The 26035-nt window shown below is 35.1% G+C and overlaps 2 protein-coding genes across 3 annotated transcripts in view; one reads left to right on the top strand and one right to left on the bottom strand.

The window, feature by feature from the left end:
* CCDC73 (coiled-coil domain containing 73) overlaps positions 1–1045 on the top strand; it is a 141399-nt gene extending 140354 nt beyond the window's left edge. The window contains exon 17 of the mRNA XM_081279380.1: positions 567–1045. Coding sequence (XP_081135506.1) covers positions 567–776 — 210 coding nt within the window. The 3' untranslated portion in view covers positions 777–1045. The remainder of the gene's footprint in view (positions 1–566) is intronic.
* A 140-nt stretch (positions 1046–1185) lies between these two features.
* EIF3M (eukaryotic translation initiation factor 3 subunit M) lies at positions 1186–17995 on the bottom strand. 2 transcript variants are annotated; one of them, XM_081279381.1, is made up of 11 exons: positions 17840–17995; positions 14546–14678; positions 13556–13694; positions 13153–13276; positions 12899–12993; positions 8701–8784; positions 7742–7841; positions 7081–7162; positions 2819–2962; positions 1835–1895; positions 1186–1377 (listed from the first exon to the last, which is right to left on the bottom strand). In XM_081279381.1, exons 1-11 carry the CDS (start codon positions 17879–17881, stop codon positions 1257–1259), a joined length of 1125 nt encoding a protein of 374 aa, XP_081135507.1. In that variant the 5' UTR covers positions 17882–17995; the 3' UTR covers positions 1186–1256. The 2 variants fall into 2 exon arrangements, with proteins under 2 accessions (XP_081135507.1, XP_081135508.1); XM_081279382.1 differs by having other exon boundaries at positions 1835–1892.
* Between the last annotated feature and the right edge of the window lie 8040 nt (positions 17996–26035).

The raw sequence follows: 26035 nt of genomic DNA, 5'->3' as shown, positions 1-26035 counted from the left end.
ATTTTAAGTTTTTTTTTTTTTTAATACTTTTGTCCATTTTCTGAACGTCCAGTATTTTATCAGGGGGAAAAAAAATCTTTAAAACAAGTTATTTTTTTTAAACACAGTATAAATACGGCAGTGCAGTTCCTGGAGACATGCCAACTTCAAAAATACCTCATTCCTCTTTCCTGTTTCTTCAACAATAGTACACTGAAGCATGAGAGGAAACATGAAAAGGCAAATTTTATAGGTTGTTTCTATCTGAATTTTTATTTTCTCCTAGCTTTGATGAAAGACATTTGAAAAGGATATAGAAGATGAAACTAATTTTTACCTCATAATATTTTTAAATACCTTCCACCATAAACTCAAGACCTTTTAGAAAATAATTGTGGTATCCTTGGAATATCTTATATTTTGAAGAGGTACTATATATTGTATTGTACCAATACTACTAAAGTAATTGTAAATCAGCATGAAAACCTTGGCTTTTATCATCTACTTGTAATTGCAGAGGCTAAAAGGATTCTTTATAAAAAGTCATTTGTAAAATTTAAATGGTAAAACAGACTTATCTTTCCTAGGTCAAAGCAAAGCCTCTGATTTCCACTGTGCTACAAAGCCATTTTCAGGCAATCAAGGCCAAAGATGCTCCTGATCTAGCTGCCTTTTCTGGTAACAACAACTGGAAGAGCCTCATGACAAATCAGATAACTGAAAAGTTTTTAAGCTTAGAAAATGGCAACCAATTCAAAAAAAGAAAAGCTGAAGAGATGTTTGAAAAGACAGATTAAGTGAAGTTAACAGATACTTTCAGTAGTGAAATGAAACTGGAACACTGGCACAGTTATTACCAGAATAAAATAACTTACACCTAAAGCTTTACAGTTGTCTTCAACTTTTCTAACTTTGTTTCTGTCGTTATTAAAATTGTATGTTATCTGATTCTGCAAATACACCATTTAAGATAGCTGCCTTTATTTTGCAGTTTGCTCTTAAGCACCCAATTAACTTCAAACTTTTGTCTTCCCTTCTTTATGTATTTCTTTCAAAGTGCTGCTTGTTCCTTTAATATTCTTCCTTACAGAACTTAGGTCATTATATATAAAAAACAAAGTGACCCTTTATAATGTGTTACTTTCTATCCTCTGGGTTTGTGATTTTTCTTTAGAATTGAGACAATAAATGCCCAGACTAGTTAAATTTTTAGTTTATAATGTTTTACTAAGGTTTTGATTTTTCTCCCGAAAGAACAAAATCATTTACATTAAAATTCAGGTATCGGAAAGACTCAAAAGGCTGTTTTTCACTTTGTTCAAGTTTTGTTTCCAGGCATTAAGTGTGTCATACAGTTGTTGCCACTGTTGTTTTCCAAATGTCCGATGTGTGCTATGACTAAAAATTGAAAAATTAAAAACAATGCATTAGTCAATCTTTTATCCTCTGATGTTCTTTTTATAACACTACACAGTTGAATCTAATTACAAGCAAAGTTAAGTATAAGACATGATTTAGATTTATAAGAGAATTTTAGACACTTATTTTAAAAACACCTTTACCACACTGATCTGAAACCTTCTATTCTCCTGAACAACTATATAAAGCAGACACAAAAGTCATTAGTATTCTAGCCAATGCTCAGCCATTAAATGAAATGTGCTGGAAAATAGGACTCTTTCATTAAATAAGCTAATCACATTCAGTCTGAACTTTAATAAAATTATGATAAATAGCAACTACTTAACTACAGTCAACTGATAAGAACACCACCTTGGTTCTCTAAACATTTAAGTGAAATAATCAGAACAAACTAAATTATTCTACAAAATGCTGCAAGTATTAAATGTCTTACCTGACAACTACTTTTCTCTGAGTCTGATCAATTTTGCAGTAGACCATTTTAGTTCTTACTGCTGAAAAAAAATATATTATTTTTTTTTTACATGATAATGTTATATAGAAAATTTCAAGAAAAACTGCTAGGGTATGTCCAACTGGTCATAATAAAACTTTACGCTGTTACCAACATTATTTTACAAACCAACTCTTTGAATATAATGAGCAAAACAATATGATGTAACAAAGAGAAAGGTTTCATACACCCAATAAATAATAAATATTCACTAACACAGTTTGGGGGCGCAGGGTTGGCACTTGAGATAGAACCCAGAGGTTCTTTACCACTGAACTACATCCCCAGTTTTATTTTGAACCAGGGCCTTGCTCATTACAGGCTCAGAGTTTTTATTAAGATTCTAGTTGTTCTCCCTGCACTTACATATGGTGGAACAAAATGAACTTCCTTACAAGATATTACTTCCTTATATGACCACTAGAGATCAAGATCATTAGAAGAAACAATACCAATAGTTCTATACACTTATCTTAATTATCTTAAATTCCATCAATGTATAAACTTTGAAAGTTCAGGGAAAAAATTCCTGACTAATAGTTAAGTCACTTTATAATACTACTGTCAGGGAAAGAAGGTTCTATTTCTACACTTATTACAAAAAGGAAATGGTTAATAGGTACAAACTATTTCCCACATGCCAGGAAGACCTGGTCTCAAACGTAGGTGTTATGCTAAAATCTGTGCTCTTAACCACAACACTACACTGCCTAAAGGACTTGATTCTATACAATTTCAGGAGCTAGAACATCAAAACCCACATTATTTACATACCTACTGAATTCATTTTATTACAAATATACCTAGTTGTCTACTAAACATACACATTTGCAACAAGAGTCTAGCTTCATCTGCACAAGGCTCATTTCAAGATCAAAATCTTACATTCCACATAGAAGAAATAAAATGTTCTAATTGCCTTACCATCAATAACAAAGGCTTCAACATCATCAGCTCCAATTTGAAGTTCCTGCTGCATTGTATCAAAAGAAATTTCTTTATTTTCCACTGCCATTCCCATAAAAGTAAGTAGTCTCATTTTTGCCATATTCTGTTCATGTAAAAGGCCTGAATAAAGATAGCGAAGCCTAATAAGTATCCATACTAGTTAAAGACCTACACAATTTAATTTTGCAGACCACAAGGTGACCCTATAATGAAGTCACTGCCACAGGTGACTGATAGGTTCAAAGTTAAGAATGGACTATAAATAATGAGGCCCTGGAAGTTTTGAACATTTCACATTTTTTATTTATATATTTTAGTAGATAAAATCAAAATACATTACATAGTTAAAGTACTTAAGCTTATTTTCACTATTAGTTATTTAAATACACAGGATTCCTTATATATATATTAACTTGTTCTGTGTCACTGTTACTAGTAAATGTGAATTTTAAATACTTTCATAAACATTGTCAGTTATAAAACATTCAATTTCCCTTCAGGTTACTTTGGATTTAATACTTACAAATGAAAATCAAAATGTGCTTATCATTTAAACATTAGAGGCCAATATACTTAGTAAATAAAATTAAACCATACCATTAGCAGTGATACTTTTTCTTTATAAAGCTGAAGTAGAAAATAATTTAAAAAATTCAAATTTTTAAAAAAAAATTTTTTTAGTTGTCAATGAACTCTCTTTTCTTTATTTATATGCGGTGCTGAGAATCAAAACCAGTGCCTCACATACGAGAGGCAAGCACTCTACCACTGAGCCACAACCCCAGCTTGCCTTTTAATTTTTAGTAAAATATGCCGTTATACTTTATTTGGATCACAAACAACTGTTAAGCCTAGAACAAAACTTATCAAGTTTTAGTCCTGATACTTTTACTTTACAAAAAGAAAACCAAAGAGCAAAGACATTAAAGGACTTATAAAGTGGCAGTTTCAGACCCACAAAATAGTTTCATTTACAAAATACAGGACAGCTGGGTTCGGTGGCAAACACCTGTAATCTCAGCAGCTTGGAAGGCCAAGGCAGGAGGATCACAAGTTTAAAGCCAGCCTCAGCAACTTAAGGAGACCCTGTCTCAACAAAACAAATGGGCTGGGGATGTGGCTCAGTGATAAAGTGACCCTGGGTCCAATCCCCAGTATGAAAAAAAAAGACAATACAAAATAATTTGCAAATTCTAGTTACCCAAATTATAAACTGGTCCTAAACAGAAAAATTAAAACACAAGTATCACATATACTTGTTTTGATAATATATTAATAAAAACAGGTTTCTAAAACTTATCTTGAATTGTTTTCATGTTCCTTTTCTTTGAACTTTCAAATTATGTAAACTCAGTAAATAATTATGTGCCCTCTACTAATTCAGGGCCTAAAATCTGTATTTAAAAAAAAAAGTTATTTAAACACTCCATAAATAAATTTGAAATTTATAACATTCATACATTAGTAGAAGACTAGGGAAGCCCATTAATATAGGGCAAGATCATCTATTAATTAGCTGTAATTATGATGCACGCTTCCTCTTTGGCACAGATTCAACAAAAACATGATCATCATAACTCAAACGAATGAGGTACACAAGTAAGTATTACTAACTGGGTTTAATGGAAATCTACAAGCATCAAAAAATCAATTAGTGCACATTAACCCTAATTAACAAATGCAAATCAGATGCTGATTAACTTTCTGAAGCAAAAAGGTAGCAACTGAATAATACCAGATTACATGTGGACATGTTAGGGCAATTCAGTTGACACAAGACAATGATACTGTTGGCCCAAGTGGTGTCAGCATTAATAAAAAAACGTTTTGACAAACAGATGCTACCTGTGGAATCTGGACATTTGTAATCTTTCAACTATAATAAATGTCTAGCAATGCATCTATAAAACACAAAACACAAATTTAATAAAATGTTTTCTCAAAAGCATCTTCTATAAACAAATTTCTAATATAGAAGAAAATTAATAGGTATACCCAAAACAAAAGCAAATTAGGGAGTTTGATTTCCAGTTAGCACAATAAAGTAATATGTTGGGAATTTTTTCCGATCAGAGAATACTAAAGATTCTCAAAAATTTCTTAACATTCCCAATTCTTTGGGCATAGAGTTTCCTTGCAATACGATGAATGATAAAAAACCTCCTTATATTTCTAAGATATTAACCAAAATACTCTTTAAAATCAAGGTTACTGCTACTCTTAGCATAAGTGAAAAAACCTATAGAGGAATGAACTATTTCTAAAATGAATTATATAAAACCAGTATCTATTTTACCTATGAAAACTTGTCTCTAAAAACATCTCATATTGATGATTAAAGTCATTCATTGCTTTGTAAAACAAAGAACCATACTTTATAAAGCCTTTTATACCCATTTTAAAAATCAAACTCTTAAGCTGGTGCAGTAGGAGTTAAAGATGAGAAGGAAGTCATTCTTTGTTTCATAAAACTAGAATACTACCTTCAAAGAGTAAGTCATGGTGTTCTGTGTCATATTTCATTTAAAGTTATAAAAAATCTAATTTTATGGAAACATTTATTCATTACTAATATGTCAAAACCTTAATGCAGTAATAAAAAAATGTGCATCATTGAGCAATTTCTGCATTGTCACTGACCCTTGTCTTAAAATGCTGCAATATAGAAAACGCAATTTTAATGCATGCAATAGCTTATGAACCAGTGCTCCTTTGAAACAGTCAATTACACATCAATGGGGGAGTGTCAAAGTGTTAATTACTACTCCTTTTGCCTTGGTGCGTAAATAAAGAGGTTGCTGACATTAACATTCCATCACACAACTTCATGCCACAAAGCAAATTAACTGGGACAGAATGTGGTTTTCTGGGTCTACTGCACCTGGCAAAGCATTCTACACACTTTCAAATCTACTTAATCTTGGTGTATTTCAAATGCCTATGTTTGAATAAGCCAATCTTCACCAATTCTATTGGCTGCATAAATTTATAGGTGATAGGAATTACTGATCAGTAAATGGAAAGCTAAGCGTAACCAAGTAGATTATAAATGTACTCTTCATCTATATCTCAAACAACCAAGATGACTAATAATCGATGTTAATATGAAACATATAATTGACCTCTAACATATTTTGATTATTGCCTAAGAGGATATCAAATCCCTGTAGTTGCATAAAGCTGTCAAAAAACTGGTACTTTTAGGACATTTAAAATCTGTTCAACTGCAGGTTTTCTAAATATTCTCTTTATAATTTTATTATTTAAAACATGCTCCAGAAGAAAATTAAAATACTGAACATACATGGGTTTGCTCAAGAGGATAAGGTTCAATTCAATTTGGCAAACATTTACTGAACTCTGATGCATTCAGACAACAAAATTCAAAGATATAAATCAGATTCTTATGCTGTCTTCATAAACTGAAGTTAGCAAAGTTTCTATCATGTAAAATCACTACGTATCCATTTTAACTCCCCAGAACTAATATATAATACATAATTATACATATAAAATATAAGCAATGCTATTATATACTTTTGTAGTTTAAATTTTTTTGACAGAGGAGGAATCATAATCCAACCACAAAATACATAGTAGAGGGGAAAAAACATTTTCTCCTACAATTTTGTAACTACATCTTTAAAAAGTTAAAAAAAGAAATAAAAATACAAATTGCTGCACATCTAAGGAATGAAGTCTTCTACAAATAAACAACCTTTAGCTTAATGAAGTACCTTTCATCACTGAATTTTATCACATACTTCCAAAGGTCACCATTATGATCAAAGTCATGGTGATCCTTTTAGTTACTTTGCTGCTCCCTCTCTCATCCCAATTTTAAAAAACACCCATTATTAATGGAACTATTTCTATCTGAATCTCTCCTAAGCACCTGATTCCTGCTAGAACTTGGGATAGTAGAGCTGGAAGGGCCTCAAGTTCAATAAGCCCAGGTTGTCTGAGCAGGCTTTCACGGTCTCCTTTATGGGTTTTCATGCTCTCTTGTCTATTTTTAAAATCACAAATGCTATCTTATATACTTGGTTTCTAGTTACCAATTCATTCTAAATAATCTTAAAACTGTCTGCTTGTTTGTTGTTGTTCTATCAAGCTTGCTAGGGCCATCAACAGATAAAATTGTAACCATATTCGCAGGATCTCACAGAACAATTATGTTCAGATATGACATGTTATATCAAAGGAATATGTTCCAACCTCTATCCTTCAAAACTTACCAAGTGAATCAATGAAGTCTTTATTATTCTGATAAAACTTGACATAGGATGCCAACTTCGCACTCACAAAAATGGTTAAAAGCTGAGAAAAAAAAATTATCAAGATAGAATCAAGATTTATACTCAAGATACTTTTTAAGACACTGACTCCTAACAATAAAACTCCACATTTCTTTTAGTGTAAAATATCAATGTTTCATCAAATTACCAAACCACTTCCTTTCATATGACTCTTTGTTAAAATGAAACAATCAGTAAATATAGTGAGCTCTAAATTATCAATACTGAAAGATGGTGGTTAACATTTGGTAGAGCCCAAATGGAAAATAATCCAAAAAATATTTATACTTGCACTTTAAAGTATGTTCATGTGTTTTTAAATATCAGACTTATCTTCCTATTTGGGGCTAATGACACAAGAAATTAAAAAAGAAATGTGTATTATTGAGGTCCATAATGGCCAGGCTAAGTTAGGAGACAAATAAAGGGAGGAAGAACAAGACTGTATGTAGTGGTTAGAGAATATCAGCCTGTTCCTGATATAGAGAGAGTAACATCTATCCATAGTCATGTTCATTAATGAAAGAAAAAAAAAAAATACGGCTGCTTCAGTATGCAATATTTAGGAAACGAAAAATTTTCACATTGAAGAACTACTTACATCATGAATAAGCTCGCCTTCCAAGAACTTGACTGGTTTTAAAGTAAGAAGATGGTCAAAAAGAAATGCATTTGGATCTTTCAATGCTCGTACAATACACCTTAACCAGAAAACAAAAACACAAGCTCAGAGTTTTGAAATTCTGGTTCTTCACTAACTTTTTTGCAAGTCACAAAATGTATTTAATTCAGTAAGAGTCCAATGTATACACCGTTAAAAATGGTACAGGAAGGGATTTTAACAGATGAATATTTTTATCAGGTCTGTTTTAACATGATAAAAAAAAAGTTGTGATTAAAAAGCTGAAGAGAAAGAACAATGGTAAGCAAATAGCCAACAGAAGCACCTTACCATGTGCTAGAAAAGTGGTTTACAAGCATATCTCATTTACCCTGAGAACAATGCACTGAGACACAATATTATCTTACTGTTTTACTGATGAAAGTGGCTCAGAAAGAACAAGTGCTAATTAGAGGATGGAGTAAATATTTGAATTCGGTCTGTTAACCCCGTCAAAATTTTTTACCACTATCTACTCTGTTTAACAACTCCTACCACTGTACATGTCCATGTGTATCAATAACTTTTCTTATTTTCACTTGTTAAAGCTAGTATTAAAGCCCTTCTCATTTGCAATGTCCAACTTTAAGCAATTCATCAACTTTTCCCCACTTACATGACAATATTAAGATAAACTGACCCAAGACTAGATTCTAGTTCTTGGGTTGGAATCATTACCCCTTACCAGCAAGATCCCATATACACCAAGTGGCTATTTCACATACAATTTATGGTTCTTCCAAAACCCAATCTTGAATCTGAATATCAACATCAGAACCACCAGGAAACACATTATTGAATAGCTTTGGCTCACTACTGGTTGCAGACATGATTTCAGAATCATGTAACTCAATAATCCAATTTGCCTCAGTCCTTATTATAACAATGTTTAATGTTACCTGTGGGCATCAACTCGAGCCTGGGAAGCATTGTCTTCTGTGTAACTTCCAAGCAATTCCACCATGACTTTTGAAGCAGCATCACTAAGGAGAAATACTGTTTTAGGAATATGAATGCATCATAACTGTCATTCTTTAATTAAAAAATATACTCTAATGGCAGGCCCGTACTGATGATATATACGTGTGTGTGTGTATAAATGGTGACCAAGAAACACAACATAGTCCCCACCTATTAAAAAAAGTCATGGAACTTTCCTTTTTGTAGGAAAATCAGACAACCAAGGAAACATAATAAGTAAGTGTTAGGAAGGAAATATAAGGTGATGCAACAGAATAGGGCAGAAAGCAGAGTGTATTTTAGAGATCATGAGCAGGGCAAGGAAGGTAGGCTGATACTGAAAGGATGTAAATATCCCTTTAATGTTCTTTTCTTGGGTGTAATAAAATCTAGGGGTGGAAGATGGGAATAAGATGAATTTCTAGGCCGAGAGAAGACCAAGTATTATAAATACCAAGGGTGGGGCTGGGTTGTGACTGAGTGGTAGAGCACTCGCCTAGCATGTGTGAAGCACTGGGTTCAATTCTCAGCACCACATATTAGTTAATTAACTAATTAATTAAAGGTCCACTGACAACCAAAATAAATAAGTAAATAAATAAATAAATAAATGCTCAGGGTAGGGAAAAAGTTTGGTGTGTCCCAGAAACTGTTAGGACAGTATGGCTATTGAGCCAACATCATATATTTAAGTCATTCTACTCAAGATCATCTTTCAATTAAATTATCACTAAAATTACATAGATGATCACATTACCACCACAAAAAAACATAAAATAATTAAATGCATTCATTCAACTTCAACTCCTTGGAACTACATCATTTATCTTTAAAACTTTAATGGTACTCCAAAATTCTTTCAAAATCAAGGTTTCTTAAGATGTATAAATATAATTATAGGATGATTAAGTGGCAGTTAGCTTTTTAAATTCAGTGATAGAACTATAAAAATTCAAAGGGAAACTAAGAAAAACCACGTTCTACTCATTGTTAATTACCCTTTTATATACTTTTATAAACCACATTAAGAATTTTGCACTTCCTAAAAAAAATAAAGCCTAAAAAATAAGATGAAATTTGTTTCAGAAAAAAATTCCTGTGGTTGTACAATGCAATACAGGCCACTTTGAAGACTACTGAAACCACCCAGAGAAGCAATGATGAAGGCTGGTAGAGACAAAATCACTGCAGAAGCAGAAATAACCAGATGTGGTGATAAAGGAGATGGAGAGGAGGGAATCGAGGATATCACTAAGTTTTCTTGCTTAAGGAAATGGTCCTGTCATTTACTGAACATGAAGATTTATCTTAGAGGGAGAAAATAATAAATTCATTTTGGTCACACTGTTGGTGACACCTTTGGACACATCCAAGTGAAAACAGAAAACAGTTGGACGTATAGATCTGAAGCTTAGAAGAGTAGCCAGCATTAAAGACATGGATTTTCATTTTGTGACAGAAGCCATAGATGAGATGATCTAAGAAGAAAGAACAGACTGAGGAAAAGGTCTCAAGGCAACATCTTGAGTAACACCAACCTTTAAAGGAACAGAGGAATACTAATTTACAAATGTGTCAGATTGAACTTCAGAGAGTCTGGAGGAAAACAAGGACAGTGGTGTCACCTAAGTGGAGAGAAGAGTTTCTGAGGGAAGGGGTACCATGGCCACATGCTACTGAAAGGTCAAGATGACAAAGAGTGCAGATGTCCACTGGACTGTATCTGTTCTTAAAAATGAAGGAACAGAAATTCAAATATTGGAAACTAATTTTCACATGTCTAAAAACTGGGAGTTATGTCCAAGCTCTTATGCTTGCTAAGTACTTAAAGATCTGAAAAGAGGGAGTCACATGGAAACCTGGGAGAGTACTCTAGGAAGAAAAGCCAGAACCACAGTACTGGAGGTAGCTTTGCCTTTTACTCTGAATAAAGCCACTAGGGGGTCCCGGCCAGAGGGGAAAAATAATCAATCTGACCTTCCACATTAAACAGAACTTTCTGGCAACTACATTAAGAACAGACTATAGAGGGACAAGGACCAAAAGAGACTGGGTAAGAGGCTCCTTCAATAATCACAATAAGAAACAATGGTAGCTGAGACCACATAGTAGCATCAGAAGTGGTAAGAATGGTGGAATGTGATACACATCATTATCCAAAGTACAGGTAGGAAAACACAAATTGGTGTCCACATACTTTATATACAACCAGAGATATGAAAAATTGTGCTATATATGTGTAATAAGAATTGCAATGCATTCTGGTGTCATTTATTTTTTTTAAGTTAAAAAAAAAGTGGTAAGAAGTTGATTAGATTTACTGACAAATTAAATGTGGGATATAAAATAAGAGAAGTCAAAGATGAATCCCAGTTTTGGTCTTGAGCAACTGAAAGTATAAAAATGGTTTTGTCGTAAGTTGAGTAAAACAGAACTGGTTTAGAAGAAAACAAAAATCTATGGTTTACTTCTGTAGGTGTCAAATTTGAGACACCTTTTGAACACCTAAATGGAGAAGTCAAATAGGAATAACATCTGAAGTTCAGGCAAGAAACAGAGGGAAATAGTTGAAAATCATCAATATATAGATAATATTCATTTAAGGTAATGTACATATCTTTAATCTTTTCAACAACCCTGAGATAAGCACTAATATTATCACTTCTACTTTGAAGTAGGAAACTAAAGCATAGCAACATTATGTCTCTTATTCAGGGTCATATAAGTGGCAAAACCAAGATTTGAATTCCAGTAGTCTGACTCCACATGCACATTTAATAGTTGGATTAAAATACAGATTCTTTTTCTAATAGTTTTTTTTTTTTTTAAAGAGAGAGAGAGGAGAGAGAGAGAGAGAGAGAGAGAGAGAGAGAGAGAGAGAGAGAATTTTTAATATTTATTTTTTAGTTCTCGGCGGACACAACCTCTTTGTTGGTATGTGGTGCTGAGGATCGAACCCGGGCCGCACGCATGCCAGGCGAGCGCGCTACCGCTTGAGCCACATCCCCAGCCCCTTCTAATAGTTTTTAATGTTCTCCATTTGAAACGGTCTTTGGTATAAACTACTTCCTCTTAATACTGTACTGACAACTGGCTGGAATGCTGTCAGAAGCACACCAGCATATAAAAGTACCCACTATTTCTGAATGACTACACTATAAGGGCAAGAATCTCCTGCTTACTTTATGACAAAACACTCCAAATTTCACAACAAAAATATAACATTTCCTCTTCTTTTTGGTTTGCAAAGTTCAGTTTTTTAACACAACAGAAAAGCCCTGAAAGCCAGGACAGAGAAATTTGTGCAAGAAAACTAAAATTGAAGATTGATTACTTTTCCTGAAAGTCTTTGACCACTATGAAAAAAGAGAAAAAGTAGGTCAAAAAGTTAGAATTATCCTTCATTAAACAAAAACATCACTAATTTTTAAAAATTGAGCCAAACATATCATTTGTAGGCATTCTAAAACTGAGTATGCAGAAGAATAAATATTTTGGGCATAAAGTTTATGGGGTTAAACAGAAGCCTTAGAAACCCAAGATGTTGCCAAAGCCCAACAGATACTCATTTAGTACAGCTCAATGCCAAGTTTCAGCTCAGGGTCATTGTTTATATGAGACTTTGTGGTAACATTTGATTGGTGGGCCCTCACCATCATTCAACAAAAGCAATAGCGCTATCCCTACTAAGACAACAAAGCACCATTAAATAATTTAGGCCAGAGGCTGGGGCTATAGCTTAGTGGCAGAGTGCTTGCCTAGCATGTGTGAGGCACTGGGTTCAATCCTCAGCACCACATTAAAAAAAAAAAAAAAATACACAAAATAAAGGCATACTGTTCATCTACAACTACAAAAAAATAATAATTTAGGCTAATGTTTTTCACAGTTTTAGGATTAACAATTTTATCATTTTTAGAACAAAAGTAGACTTTGCTTTTTAAACAGTTTAAAGATGAGGAAAATCACTCCAATCTTTGCAGTAATCTTTTAACTTAGTAGGTAAATTTACAGAAATATGTTTTTAACTGTGGAGAACAATAGAACAAAATTACTGGCCCTTCCTGTCTTAAAAAAAAAAAAAAAACTCCCACTACTTATACGCTTTTAAGTTGTAAGTTCATTACTCCTGAATACCTTTTCTTACAATCCACAAGTGCCTCATAAAGTAATCTTAAAAGGGTGTGTTTTTTTTCAGTGGTAAGATTCCAGTCAGAAATCCATTTTCTCACCTATAATGAGATTGGCAAAAGGAGAAAAATTAGTAACACCGCTGAATATATTCTCACAATCTAAAAGACAATTTTTTTAGAATACACATAGCTTCTTCCTATCTTAGCTACAACATAAAGCTACATTTCTTGTAAACACTATTACCCATAGTAACTCACTTGATCCAGCTCAGTTGGAATGTACTGGATGGCTCCACAAGATGCTGCCACTTTAATGAGGCTGCAGTACACTGTGTATCTTACAGGAGTGTTCTTATCCATTCCATGGAAAAGGTTGCTTAGCCTGGTTAACAAACAATAAACAATGTTTGAGATCAGCAACCATAATATTAAGATGAGGGGATATGCTCTCACCACAAACCTGGAATCATACTATTAGTAACTTCATGTCACTAAGGAAGGAACTAGGGCAGAGAAAGGTTAAATGACTTGCCCAAGTTCACAGATAGTAAGAGTCACAGCTGACAGTCAAGTTCCAGAATGCCTGTTCTTAACCATTAACAGGTAGTGACACATAAATAGCCCCTGTGAAAAACCAGACCTCTTTTCCTTCTTAACTTACAATTGCAGTCTCAGAGATGGGCGTTCACCTTCCCGAAACTTCACCAGCTTTTCACACAGGCTTTCAATCAATGCTTCCTGTTTGTCAGGTTCCAGGATCAACAGGAGGGATACCACACTGTTCATCACACTTTCCACATCTACACAAGTATCAATAACACAACTATTGTGATATAATGTCTAGTTAAATGTATATTTCCAGGGTTTTAATACAACAAAAGCCACAAAACTTAAAAGACAATTTAGAAAGAGAAAACCTGGCTACTATAAAACAGTTGTCCTCAATGGACAGCAGCAAAAATATACTCAGTATGAGTTCAAACTGAACTAGCTCTTCTGCACAGCTAACATTCACAGAGCAATTTACACATCTTATTAGTGAGGAAGAAAATTGTTATCCAAGATTTGGTTTCTATTTTAGAAAAATAAATGAGTGATTTGCAAGTATCTATATGCATATTTTTTATTTCAACATTGGCATTATATTCAATCATTCTGGAAGTTATTTGTTAGCCTTTTGGTTAGGATGTTGTTTCAATTAAGGAAAACTTCATCTATGTGTAGAAAATTATTAAGAGATGAAAAGTCTTAACTTTCTGGTTGATGGGCTTATTTTCAAGTTTCATAGAGATTATCCATATACCAAGTTTAATCTCTAAGAGATTTCGGAACCCACAATTTTTAAAAATTCCCCACTTTAACTCAGTACATGTGAAACTGGTCTAATAATTAAATGGCTTTTAGACTACTTGAAACGCTATCATCCCCCCCTTTGGCATTTATCTAAACCTCATGAAGAGCAAAGAGCTTCACTGTTTTTCTTCAGTTCCTTCTAAAATCACTAGCAGTTGTGTGTGTAATAACATTCAAGGATTACACAATGTTAAAGGTTTTCTCAAAATTGGCTTGAAATGAAAAACACAAAATTAACATGAAAATATTTAAAGTAGGTTCTTTCATAATTAGTAATATTAGAAAAAATAAAACAAACCTTTATCATCTTCCTTCAGACAGACATCACAGGCTTCAATAATTTGAGCTAAATCTACATGAAGTCCACCTTCTGAGTTCTCTTCTGAGATCTCAGCTCCTTTAGATTTCAGATAAGCACGAAGTTCAGCAGCCTGTTGAACCAAATAAGATTGTCACAAGTCTCTTTTATGTGCATATTTACAAAGGTGACTATAAATGTCAAAATATAAAAACTCAAACCATTCTGTCCTACTTCTGAAAAACCAAAAAGCAAATACTATATTTAGGAATTAATTTACTTCAAATTATATTGAAGGACTTCTTCCTCACTTCTACTATAGGAATCACAGGATTCCCCCACAAGGCCTATGGCCCCAGACACACTTGGCACCACAAGGATCACCTTCAAAGTCTCTTATGTCACCTATATCCTGTTAGACTTCCAATATATAGCAAAAAGCTTTCTAATATAACCCAAAGGCCTTCCATGTGTACATGTATATGGGGTGGGGGGCACAGAGAAGAAATTGATTTGACTTGGCAAATTCAACTTCTTTAGAAAGAAATGAAAATTTTATTGTTCTCAACTACATATATATATACACACAGCTACTAGGAAAGTTTAAAACATCATCTGGGTCAAGAGGGTAATCACTTGTTAACTTAATTTTTGAGAATCTATTTGAGACATAAATTTTGAGAGATGCAAAGATATTTTAAAGACATGTCTTTGAATATTGCCTCGAATAAAATGTATAAAACTGGACATAGGAGGTAACAAATCTCTTAAAAAAGTATCTGGGTGAGAAAGTACATTTGGACCAATAAAAACATAACTAAAGTACCACATTTAGTCATTTGGACATTTCCTATTTTATTTATTTATTTATTATTTGCTGTGCTAGGAATTGAACCCAGAGCCTCATACATATTGCTACATCCCAGTACCCCCTTTTTTTGCCTAAATTGGCCTTGAAATTGTAATCCTCCTGCCCCAGTCTCTGAAGAAGTTGGGATTACAGGCATGCCACACCAGCTGATACTTAATAATCCTTCTCATTTGAGTGCTTAATATTCATGGTAGCCAAATATGAATATAAATGGTTTTAAAGATAATAAACTGAAAAACTAAAACAAGCAGATGAAAGGATACCATTAATAAATGCACAGGCCCCACATTTTCAAGACAAAATTATTAAAAAAAAAAAAAACCCACCTTGGTGTAGGCCATCAAGATTTTTTTTTTTTTTTGTAGTTGTAGATGGGCAGATGCCTTTATTTGTTTATTTTTACGTAGTGCTGAGGATCGAACCCAGTGCCTCATGCACGCTAGGCAAACACTCTACCACTGAGCTATGGCCCCAGCTCAGCCATCGAGATTTTTAAACCCACAAATATGTTTTTTAGTAAATATATTAAGTTGTAGACTTCTTGGTGCTATTTTTTTGGGCAACACATAGTAACTTCATTAAAGAGTTAGTATTATAAGCAAGATTCAAAAAAAAAAAAAAAAGTTACCTGTCACCATATTAGAACAAAAATACCACTGGAAAGCATACTTCCCTAAGGCAGAAATATCTGGCTCAATCGAGAAAAAAAGGTGTTCTCGGCTCTGGATACTAAACTCTCTATGAACTAATCAAGTTTACTCTTTTTATATCATTTTCACAGACCACAATAGTTGAGCAGCAGTACAAGACAAAGGAAAACAAACAAGGATTACAATTCCACTTTTTAACTCTAATCAAACAATTCGACTAAACCTGAAACCCTGAAACAATTAGAATATTTCCCTGAAAGGAATGGCTAACATGAAATTGATGTATTACAATAAGAAATGGCACTTCATTTCGGAGACAGGGTCTCACTATGTTGATTAGGGTTCCCTTCAACCTGGGATCCTCCTTCCTTAGCCTCTGGAGAAGCTGGGGTTATAGGCATGCACCACCACACAGACAGATATCAGACTCTGAAGACCAATCAGTGACAAAAACTTCTCAATTCACAAATTCACTATGTTAGAAACAAGTGTCGGGGCTGGGGTTGTGGCTCAGTGGTAGAGTGCTTGCTTAAGACTTACAAGGAGATGGGTTTGATCATTAGCACCACATAAAAATAAATAAATAAAAAATAAGGTATTGCGTCCAACTACAACTTAAAAAAATTAATTAAAAGAAAGTGTCAAATGCTTTTTCATTAACCTAGCAGCGAATTGTTGGTATCAACTTCCATTTCTAGTTTGTTGGCTTTTTTTCCTGTGCTTCACATCATTCTATCTGTGCTTAGCGCCCTCCCTATTTTTAAAAAAATGTTTAGTTGTCAATGAAGCTTTATTTATTTATTTGTGGTGCTGAGAATGAACCCAGTGCTTCACACATGCCAGGCAAGTGTTCTAACACTGAGTCACAACACCAGTCCTCCCTCCACATTTTTGACCTCCCTTTTCATTTCCCCTTCTTTCTTTGCTCTACAGGGCTACAGGATCGCAATTCTACTATAGGGGAACGGATCACTTCTGCAATTCTATAGGATTATCTTATGCTACTAAAGGTATAGAAATCAAAATTTCCCTGCTAGCGGAGTAACAGAAAAAAAAAGATAAACTTAGGACTTCATTTACACAAAATTAAACAATGTCATTTCATGTTCAGTTTAGCTCTCACCAATTCAACTTATGTTACAGGTAAAATACAAACAGCACCCTTGCCTACCAAAGAACAACGCCAATAAGTAAACTTAAAAAGTATCGGGATGTTTCACAACAGGTATGCCTCACAGCATATGATTTGGGGGTTACAGTACTTTCATAACTAGGACTAGAAAACCCTAAACATGAATAATGGGCCACCTACTCCTTTGTGACCGCACAATAAAATCTTTTAATTCTTACTACAAAGTTGTTTTCCCCTGAACTGCTAATGTAGACTACAGACAGATTCCACCCCACCCGCGCCCGATGTGGCTGCGCTGGGGAAAGCAGCAGACCCCATTCTAATCGGTCAAGGAGTACTATGTCACAAGTGACGCCAGCTGGGAGTTCGACGCCGACCAGGAAGCTGGCGGTGGAACGTTGGACCCCACACCGCGATCGCGGGTGGACCGCCTGGTGCGACTCAAGACTCAAGAGATGTGCGCCTCCATCATATGGCCGCCTCCCTACTCGTACACGTGGGGGCGAGAACTCCAGGTCTCATCCCCGGGGCGGCTCCGTGGGGCGGCGTCCTGTCCACTCGGCCCAGTCTCGGCAGCGACTCGTTATACCCCTACGACAACCTCCACATCCCTCTAGCGACACTGTGGCCCGCGAGCACACCTGATCTTCCTCACTGATATCAATGAAGGCCGGGACGCTCATGATGAAGGCCCGGGAACCGAGGACGCTTCCCCAGCAAACCACGCCGACCGGAAAAGAAAGCAGGGCCGCGCGGCGGTTCCACAACTACTTCCGGGTCAGCCCCGCGCCGGCCTGGGTGGGGCGGGGGTCACCGAGATGGACGGGGCCAATCCTAGCGCGTATTCTTGCCGCAGCTGGAGGCGTGGCAGACGGATCTTGTGGGCGGCACCAGCTGGGCCACTTCCCGCCCGCCCCTCGCGGCTTCTGGTCTTCAGCGTTTCGTTGCCGCTTGGACGTCTAGTTAATCTCTCCGCCGGCGCCGCTCCGAATCCACCTTTTCTCTGAAATTTTAGGCTTGTTCTGCCAATGAAGATTACGTGTGCCAAGAACAGTTGTTATTTTCTAGCCCCGTCCCCTTCTGCCTACCAGTCAAGCGGGCCTGCCTCTGTCTATTCGTGGATCCTAATACGCTCTTGGCATTTCCGGGAGAGCCATGGAGATAGGCGTCCGGTGCTAAGTCTGACATCCCCCCTCAATCCCGCCAGTTAGGATTTTCGATCTTTGAGGGAGCAGCGGGCAGGCAATGTTCCCTGTGATGGGGTCAACGATAGTTTTCCAAGGAAGCTCCCGCGTGCAGCCTGCATTCCAGTGGGGACACACGGAATATAAACATTAGTAAGAATTAGAAAGGCCGTCCTAAATGTCATCCTGCCTAGTTCTGTGGGGTGGAATCCTAGCTGCACCCTTGAATGGAGGTATGACTTAAGGCAATTATCTAACCTCTGGATTTCTATTTCTTCTTGGAAATATAAGAGGACTTAAGTACTTACCTCAGCATTGTTATGATTAAGTAATTATAGAAGGCATTTAGTATACGGTGAGCACTGTCTGCGTTGTTATTAAATAATTAAAGAACATGTTAAGTAGAACTAAGAAGGTAAAATCTAAGAAGTTAAAAACAAAGCGTGGTGTGTGGCTATGCATGCTTATTTAGTTACAGTAATCAAGGAAAACAGCTGAAATGATATTGAGACCTGAAGGAAATGACGAAAGTACCCAGAAATATGTGGGAAAGTTTTTCTTTCAGAAGACAGCAAGGACCAATGGCCTGAGGCAGGTGTGAGGAGGCCTCTAGGCTGAGTATGAAGAAGAGAGAGGCGTGAGATAATCATTGCCAAAAAGGGCAAGGGCAGTGGTCAGATTTTTTTTTTTAAAGGGAATATCATGCTCCAAACATTCTTTATTTTATTTATTTGTTTTTATGTGGTGTTGAGGATCGAACCCAGTGCCTCACACGTGCTAGGCAAGCGCTCTACCACTGAGCTACAACCCCAGCCCAGCTGTGTGTGTGTGTGTGTGTGTGAGAGAGAGAGAGAGAGAATCACTCTGGCAGGTGTATTGCAAACTGACTTCAGTTGGGTGAGGACCAAATTAGGAAGACTCCCCTTAGAACATTGTTACAAAATCCAAGTAAAGAGGGGCTGGGGATGTGGCTCAAGAGGTAGCGCGCTCGCCTGGCATGCGGGCGGCCAGGTTCGATCCTCAGCACCACATACAAACAAAGATGATGTGTCCGCCGAGAACTAAAAAATAAATATTAAAAAATTCTCTCTCTCTCCACTCTCTCTTTAAAAAAAAAAAAAAATCCAAGTAAAGAGGACCGTGGAGTGGTAGTTAGACATTGATTGAATTCTGGTTCTTTTAGTGATAAAACTGGTAAGATTTACTGATAGATCCAGATATAGGGTGTAAAATAAAGGAAATCAAGGTGATTCCAAAAGTTTCACCTGGACTTAAGCCAGTACCCTCAAACAATCCAAGGATGACTACTTTCCTCTTATTTGAAATCGCAAGAAATCCTTGGAAGAGGATTGATATACAAGAGACTTGATACACACCTGGAATGGTTATCTTATTGTTTAGGAAACTAGGAAAAAGTGATGGGAAACTCAGTAGTAAGAAAATGGCATACAAATTCAAATTAGTATGGGGTACCACTACACACTTTTCATAATAGATTTTTAAAAATTACCAAAAACGTCACTGTGTGTGGTGGATCACACCTGTAATCCCAGCAACTCCAGAGGCAGTAGGATCACAAGTTTGAAGCCAGCCTGGGCAATTTAGCAAGATTCTGTCAAAATTTTAAAAAGGTATAGTTCAGTTGTAAACTATCCCTGGGTTTGATCCCCAGTACTGCTAAATAAATAAATTAAATCAGAAATGTGAAGTGCTTACAAGGACATAGAGCAACTGGAGCTATTAGCTGGCAGAAATGCAAAATGGCAAAGGTAATCAAGATATTGTGGTGTTAGCTTCAAGATAGACAAATAGGTCAAAAAACAATAGAAAGTCAAGGAATAGACTCATACATATATGGTGAATTGACTTTTTTGGTGGGGGGATTTACCTGGGATTGAACCCAAGAGCCACTCAACCACTGAGCCACATCCATAATCCTATTTTGTGTTTGATTTAGAGACAGGTTCTCACTGAGTTGTTATCACATTGCCATTGCTGAGGCTGGCTTTGAACTTGTGATCCTCCTGCATCAGCCTTCCAAAGATTTCAGGCATGTGCCACTGCACCTAGCTATGATGAACTGATTTTTAACCAAGATACAAAAGCAAATAGTGCTGGAACAATTGGATAGTCACATGTGAGAAAAATGAAATTGAATCCATACCTTGTCCCAGATTGAAAAATTAACTTAAAATTGATCATAGACCTAAATGCTAAATTTAGGACTTCTGAACTTTTAGGAGAAAAACTTTAAATCTTGGGTTATATAGAGATTAATTAGATAGATGCTTGAAATCATGATTCATGAACTTAAAAATTATAAATTGGATGTTATGGTTTAAATATGTGGTGTCCCCCAAAAGCTCATGTGTAAGATAATGCAAGAAAGTTAAGGGGTGAAATGATTGGGTTATGAGAACCTTAACATAATCAGTGTGTAAATCCACTGACAGGGATTAACTGGATCGTAATTGTAGGCAGGTAAGACATGGCTGGAGGAGGTGGGTCCCTGAGGGCATGCCTTTGGGTTTATATTTTGTAGTCATTGAGCAAAGCATTCTCTCTCTCTCTCTCTCCCCTACATGGTGGCCATGTCCTGACCTGCTTTCCTCTGCTACACTGTTTTGCCTTAAGTCCCAAGGAATGGAGCCAGCTCTATATGGACTGAGACTTCTGAAACATGAGCCCCCAAATAAACTTTTCCTTCTCTAAATGTTATTATTAGTTCTTTTGGTGACAACAAAACTGACCAAAATATTGGAATTCATTAAAGTTAAAAACTTATGCTCTTTGAAAAACACTGCTAAGTAAATGAAAAGACAAGCCACAGACTGGGAGAAAATATTGGTCAACCTCCACATTTCTGATAAGAATATACAGTTGCCCCTCAGTATTTGTTGGGGATTAGTTCCAGGATACCAAAAGTCTATGGATTCTCAAGTCCCTGAAACAAAACAATGTCGTATTTATATATAACCCATGCACATCCTCTTTTATACTTTTACTTTCTAGATTACTTACAATACCTGATACAAAATAAACGTAAATTGTAGTTATCCTATGTTGTTCAGGAAATAATGACAAGAAAAAGTTGTCTGCATATAGTCATTACAAACACAATTTTTCCTGAACATTTTGATCTATTGTTGATTGAATCTGTGGATACAGAACCAGCAGATATGGAGAGCCAATTTATATAATCAAAACTTCAGTAGTAAGAAAATAAGAATCTTCAAAACTCAGTAGTAAGAAAATAAGCTAATTCTGATGGTGTACACTTGGGAGGCTGACACAGGAGGATTGCAAGTTCAAGGGCAGCCTGAGCCCTTAGCAACACTCTGTCTCAAAAAATAAAAAGGCTAGGGATATAGCTCATTGATAAAGCACCACTGGGTTCAGTCCTCAAGAAAGAAAAAAGTGATGGAGGGTATGAAGAGAAAGGGAGGGAAAAGAAAACAATTTGAAAGTGGGCAAAAAATTTGAACAGACTTCACCAAAGAATATGCACAAATATCCAATAGCAAATGGAAGGATACTAACATCATTAGTCAATAGAAAAATATGAATTAAAATTACAGTGACATAGCACTAAGAATCTACTAGAATATCTAAAGGAATGACCATACCCAAGTGTTGGTGGCTAAGTGTAGAACTGGAACTCTCATATGCTGCTTCTGGGAATGTAAAATGGCAGTTGGCAGAACAGTGACAATTTCCTAGAACATTTAACATAGAACCATCATATGACCCAGCTACTCTACTACCAAGTTATTTACCCAAGAAAAATGAAAACATATAATCATACAAAGACTTCTATATAAATGCTCGTTGCATCTTTTTAAAGTTCTACTATTATTTTATTGAAATAAAATCTATGTAATAAAATCCATATACCTTTTATGGTATATAATTCAGTAGTTTTTAGCATGTCCACAGAACTGTGCAACCATTACTACTAATTTTAAAACATTTCAAAAACACCAAAAGAAACCCTGCACCCATTGACAGTTACTCTCTATTCCCCATCCCCAATCCAAGTCTCTGGCAACCACTACTCTACTCTCTGTCTCTATGAATTTGCCTTTTCTGAACATTCCATATAAATGGAAGCATAAAACATATGGCCTTCTATATGTGGCTCCTTTGATTTAGCATAATAGCATCAAGATTTATCCATGTATCAGTCCTTCATTCTTTTTGTTGCTTCGCAGTATTTCATTTTGTTTATTCATTTTTGAGTTGTTTCCATATTTCAATGATTTGGAAATAATGCTTATTTTGTGGGAGAACTCAGGAACTATTACTTCAGTACCAACAGATATTTTTGAGATTTTTTAGTTGTTTCCATATTTCAGTGATTTGGAATAATGCTTCAATAACCATGCATATATAAGTTTTGTGGAATTGCTGGGTTACATGATAATTATATATTTAACCTTTTGAGGAACTATTTTTCAAAAAAGGCAGCAGTTTTATTTTTAAGAGTTGAAAATAGGAAACATGACAAATGTTCATCAGTAGATGAATGGAATAAACAAATTGTTATATATTCATGTAATGGGATATTACCATGCAATAAAACAGATGAACTATAGATAATTGTAACACGCATGAATCTCAAAATAAATTTGCTATTTAAAGCAAATTTGCTTTAAACAATAAGTTTGCTGTCTAAGGAGGCAGGGCATAGTGTATGATCCCATTCATATAAACTCTAATCAAACTAATCTATACTGAAGCACTATAGATTGTTGTGGCCTGAGGGATTTGGACTGGGCAAAGAAGAGGGAGAAGTGGATTACACAGGGATATGAGGAACCTTTGCAGATTATGGATATGTCATCATTTTGTGGTGATTGTGTTATGATTGTATACATATGTAAAATTTATCAAATTGTAAACTTTTAAAATGTGCAGTTTGTTGATATCACAATTATATCTCAACATAAAAAAATGTCAGGCACAGATAATGTATGGAAGTGGGGCTGGGGTTGTGGCTCAGTGATAGAACGCTTGCCTAGAATGCATGAGGTACTGGGTTCAATCCTCAGCATCACATAAAAATAAAATAAAGATATTGTGTCCACCTAAAAACTAAAGAATAAATATTTTTTAAAAATGTATGGAAAGGGAGGACACATAACAATTAAAACTTAAAATGATTCATTCTTGCATGGATGTAAAAACTGATGTAGAAACTGAACCTGAAGGCAGAGAACTTGGGTGTCACATTTCACCTCCATTCCCTGCTTCTGCCTCACTACCCAGCACCCACAAGCACTTAATAAATATCTGTTGGTACTGAAGTAATAGTTCCTGAGTTCTCCCACAAAATAATGTATTATTTCACACCTCTAGGAATAGAAACTAAAAAATACATGCATTGGGGCTGGGGATGTGACTCAAGTAGTAGTGCATTCGCCTAGCATGCGTGAGGCACTGAGTTCGATTCTCAGCACCATATAAAAATAAAAATAAAGATATTTTTAAAAATACATGCATTTCATTGCATATTTAAAAGGCTTGTCCTTTTTCTATTTTTTTCTTCATTCTATGATCCTTTTCAAGTAAAAAGAACTTTGCTCCCAGGGAAATTCTTGACTAGAAGACTGTAAAAGAATAGGAACAAAATTATTTGAGACTTTACACTTCATCATTCAAAGAAAGTATTTATCTCCATTATATGCCAAACACTTCTAGGCACTTGAGAGACTAGAGAGAACAAATGAAGGGATGCATCTTGAATGGAGATAGGAATGCTTATGTTTCCCAGTCTGAAATCCATTTTCTTAACTTTCTTTTAATTCTCAGAAGTTGGGAAACTGAGTTCCATTCTTAATAACCTCTGAGAAGGGAACCACTCTCTAGAGGGAGATTGGAACCAGTCTCATAGAAAAAGGTATATACTCACTCTGTATGCCTGTGCTTTATATTTTCTTTCTTTCTTTCTTTTTCTTTTGAGAGAGAGAGAGAATTTTTTAATATTTATTTTTTAGTTTTCGGCGGTCACAACATCTTTGTTTGTATGTGGTGCCAGGCGAGCGCGCTACCGCTTGAGCCACATCCCCAGCCCCAATATATTCTCTTTTAATATTTATTTTTGTTGTGCTGAGATTGAACCCAGGGCCTTGTGCATATGAGGCAAGCATTCTACCACTGAGCTATACCCATAGCCCTATATTCAATTTTAATACTATCATCTCAGGTCAAATTATTCTAAAATGAATCACAAAATGTAAGCTTTTAATTAAATAATGTGAATGTTCTATGGCCATTTGTTTTTCTTTTTCATTTAAATCTCCCTTAACTCAGACAAGTGGTGTGAGAAATATTGTCTATTCTGCTATATATGGCATGAAAAGTTCCAAATGTTTTAGATAAAGAGAGAAGTCTGGAGACAGTTGAAATTGGAGCTGGATAATTCTAATTTGACCCTATACTTGAAATAAAATATAGGTTACTGGTGTGTTTAAGGTTATAAAACAAGAGCTGTCTATATACCATCATGATAGCAACTTGTTATTATTATATCATATTCTCTTTTAGAGTTTTTAAACACATTCTTAGGAATTTCACAAAAAAGAACTACCAGGAATATGAACAAAGCCCCCCATCTTTTGCAAGACAATATTCCTTTAGCTCATTTTTTAACCTGAAAAATACAACCTAATATTTATAGCTTGATTAATTATTTGTTTACTTTCTCTCTGTTATTTCTTTGTTATTTCTGATTTAAAATTCTGGAAAACATAGCTTTAGCTATATTTCTAATTCTTTTTACAAAGACCATATTAATGTATTCACTTGAAATTTTTATTTTTGAACCAAAACTACAAACATTTTTTTTTTGGTTTGAACAAAGAGAATAATTTGCATGATACCAGTATATAAAACTTGTCTTCAAGTCTGTGTCAGGTATCTCAAAACTATGAAGTTATTCATATAATAAAATATATACTATGTTAAAATAATACAGGCAGTTGATTACCTAAATACTAATGTTATACAGAAAGGGTAACCTATCCCAAATAGGCATCACTTATAACAACAATAATACATAATAATTGTAATGAATCAATGAACTGTGAGCTCTGAAAACGTGTTCACTATGATATCCTGTCACTTTTTATCAAAATATCTAATATAAAGCAGCTTTACTAATTTTCTAATTTACTAATAAGTATTTATTGTATAAATGAAAGACAGTCTAAGAATTAATCTATTAAATTGGTAACAAATCTCTAATAAATGCTTTAAATTTTATTTTTTTATTCTGATTTATTATATATGACAGCAGAATGCATTACAATTCATATTATACATATAGAGTACAATTTTTCATATCTCTGGTTGAATACAAAATATATTCACTCTATTCGTGTCTTCATACATGTACTTTGGATAATGATGTCCATCTCATTCCACCATCATTTCTAACCCCATGCCCCCTCCCGTTCCCTCCCATACCTTTGCCCTATCTAGAGTTCATCTATTACTTCCATGCTGCCCCTCCCTACCCCACTATGAAACAGCCTGATGCTAGTTGTTTTAATGAATCATAATTATAGCCATTATTTATCAGATATTTAGAATGTGCTCAATACTGTTAAAACACTTCATGAACTAGATTTCTTTTTAAAGTCATGTTTGTTG

Source organism: Spermophilus citellus, assembly GCF_964194105.1.
Source record: "Spermophilus citellus genome assembly, chromosome: 2".
In the NCBI taxonomy this organism is placed as follows: Eukaryota; Metazoa; Chordata; class Mammalia; order Rodentia; family Sciuridae; genus Spermophilus; species Spermophilus citellus.
The sequence above is the reverse complement of the archived record's forward strand: the minus strand, read 5'-3'. Positions and strand labels throughout refer to the sequence as shown.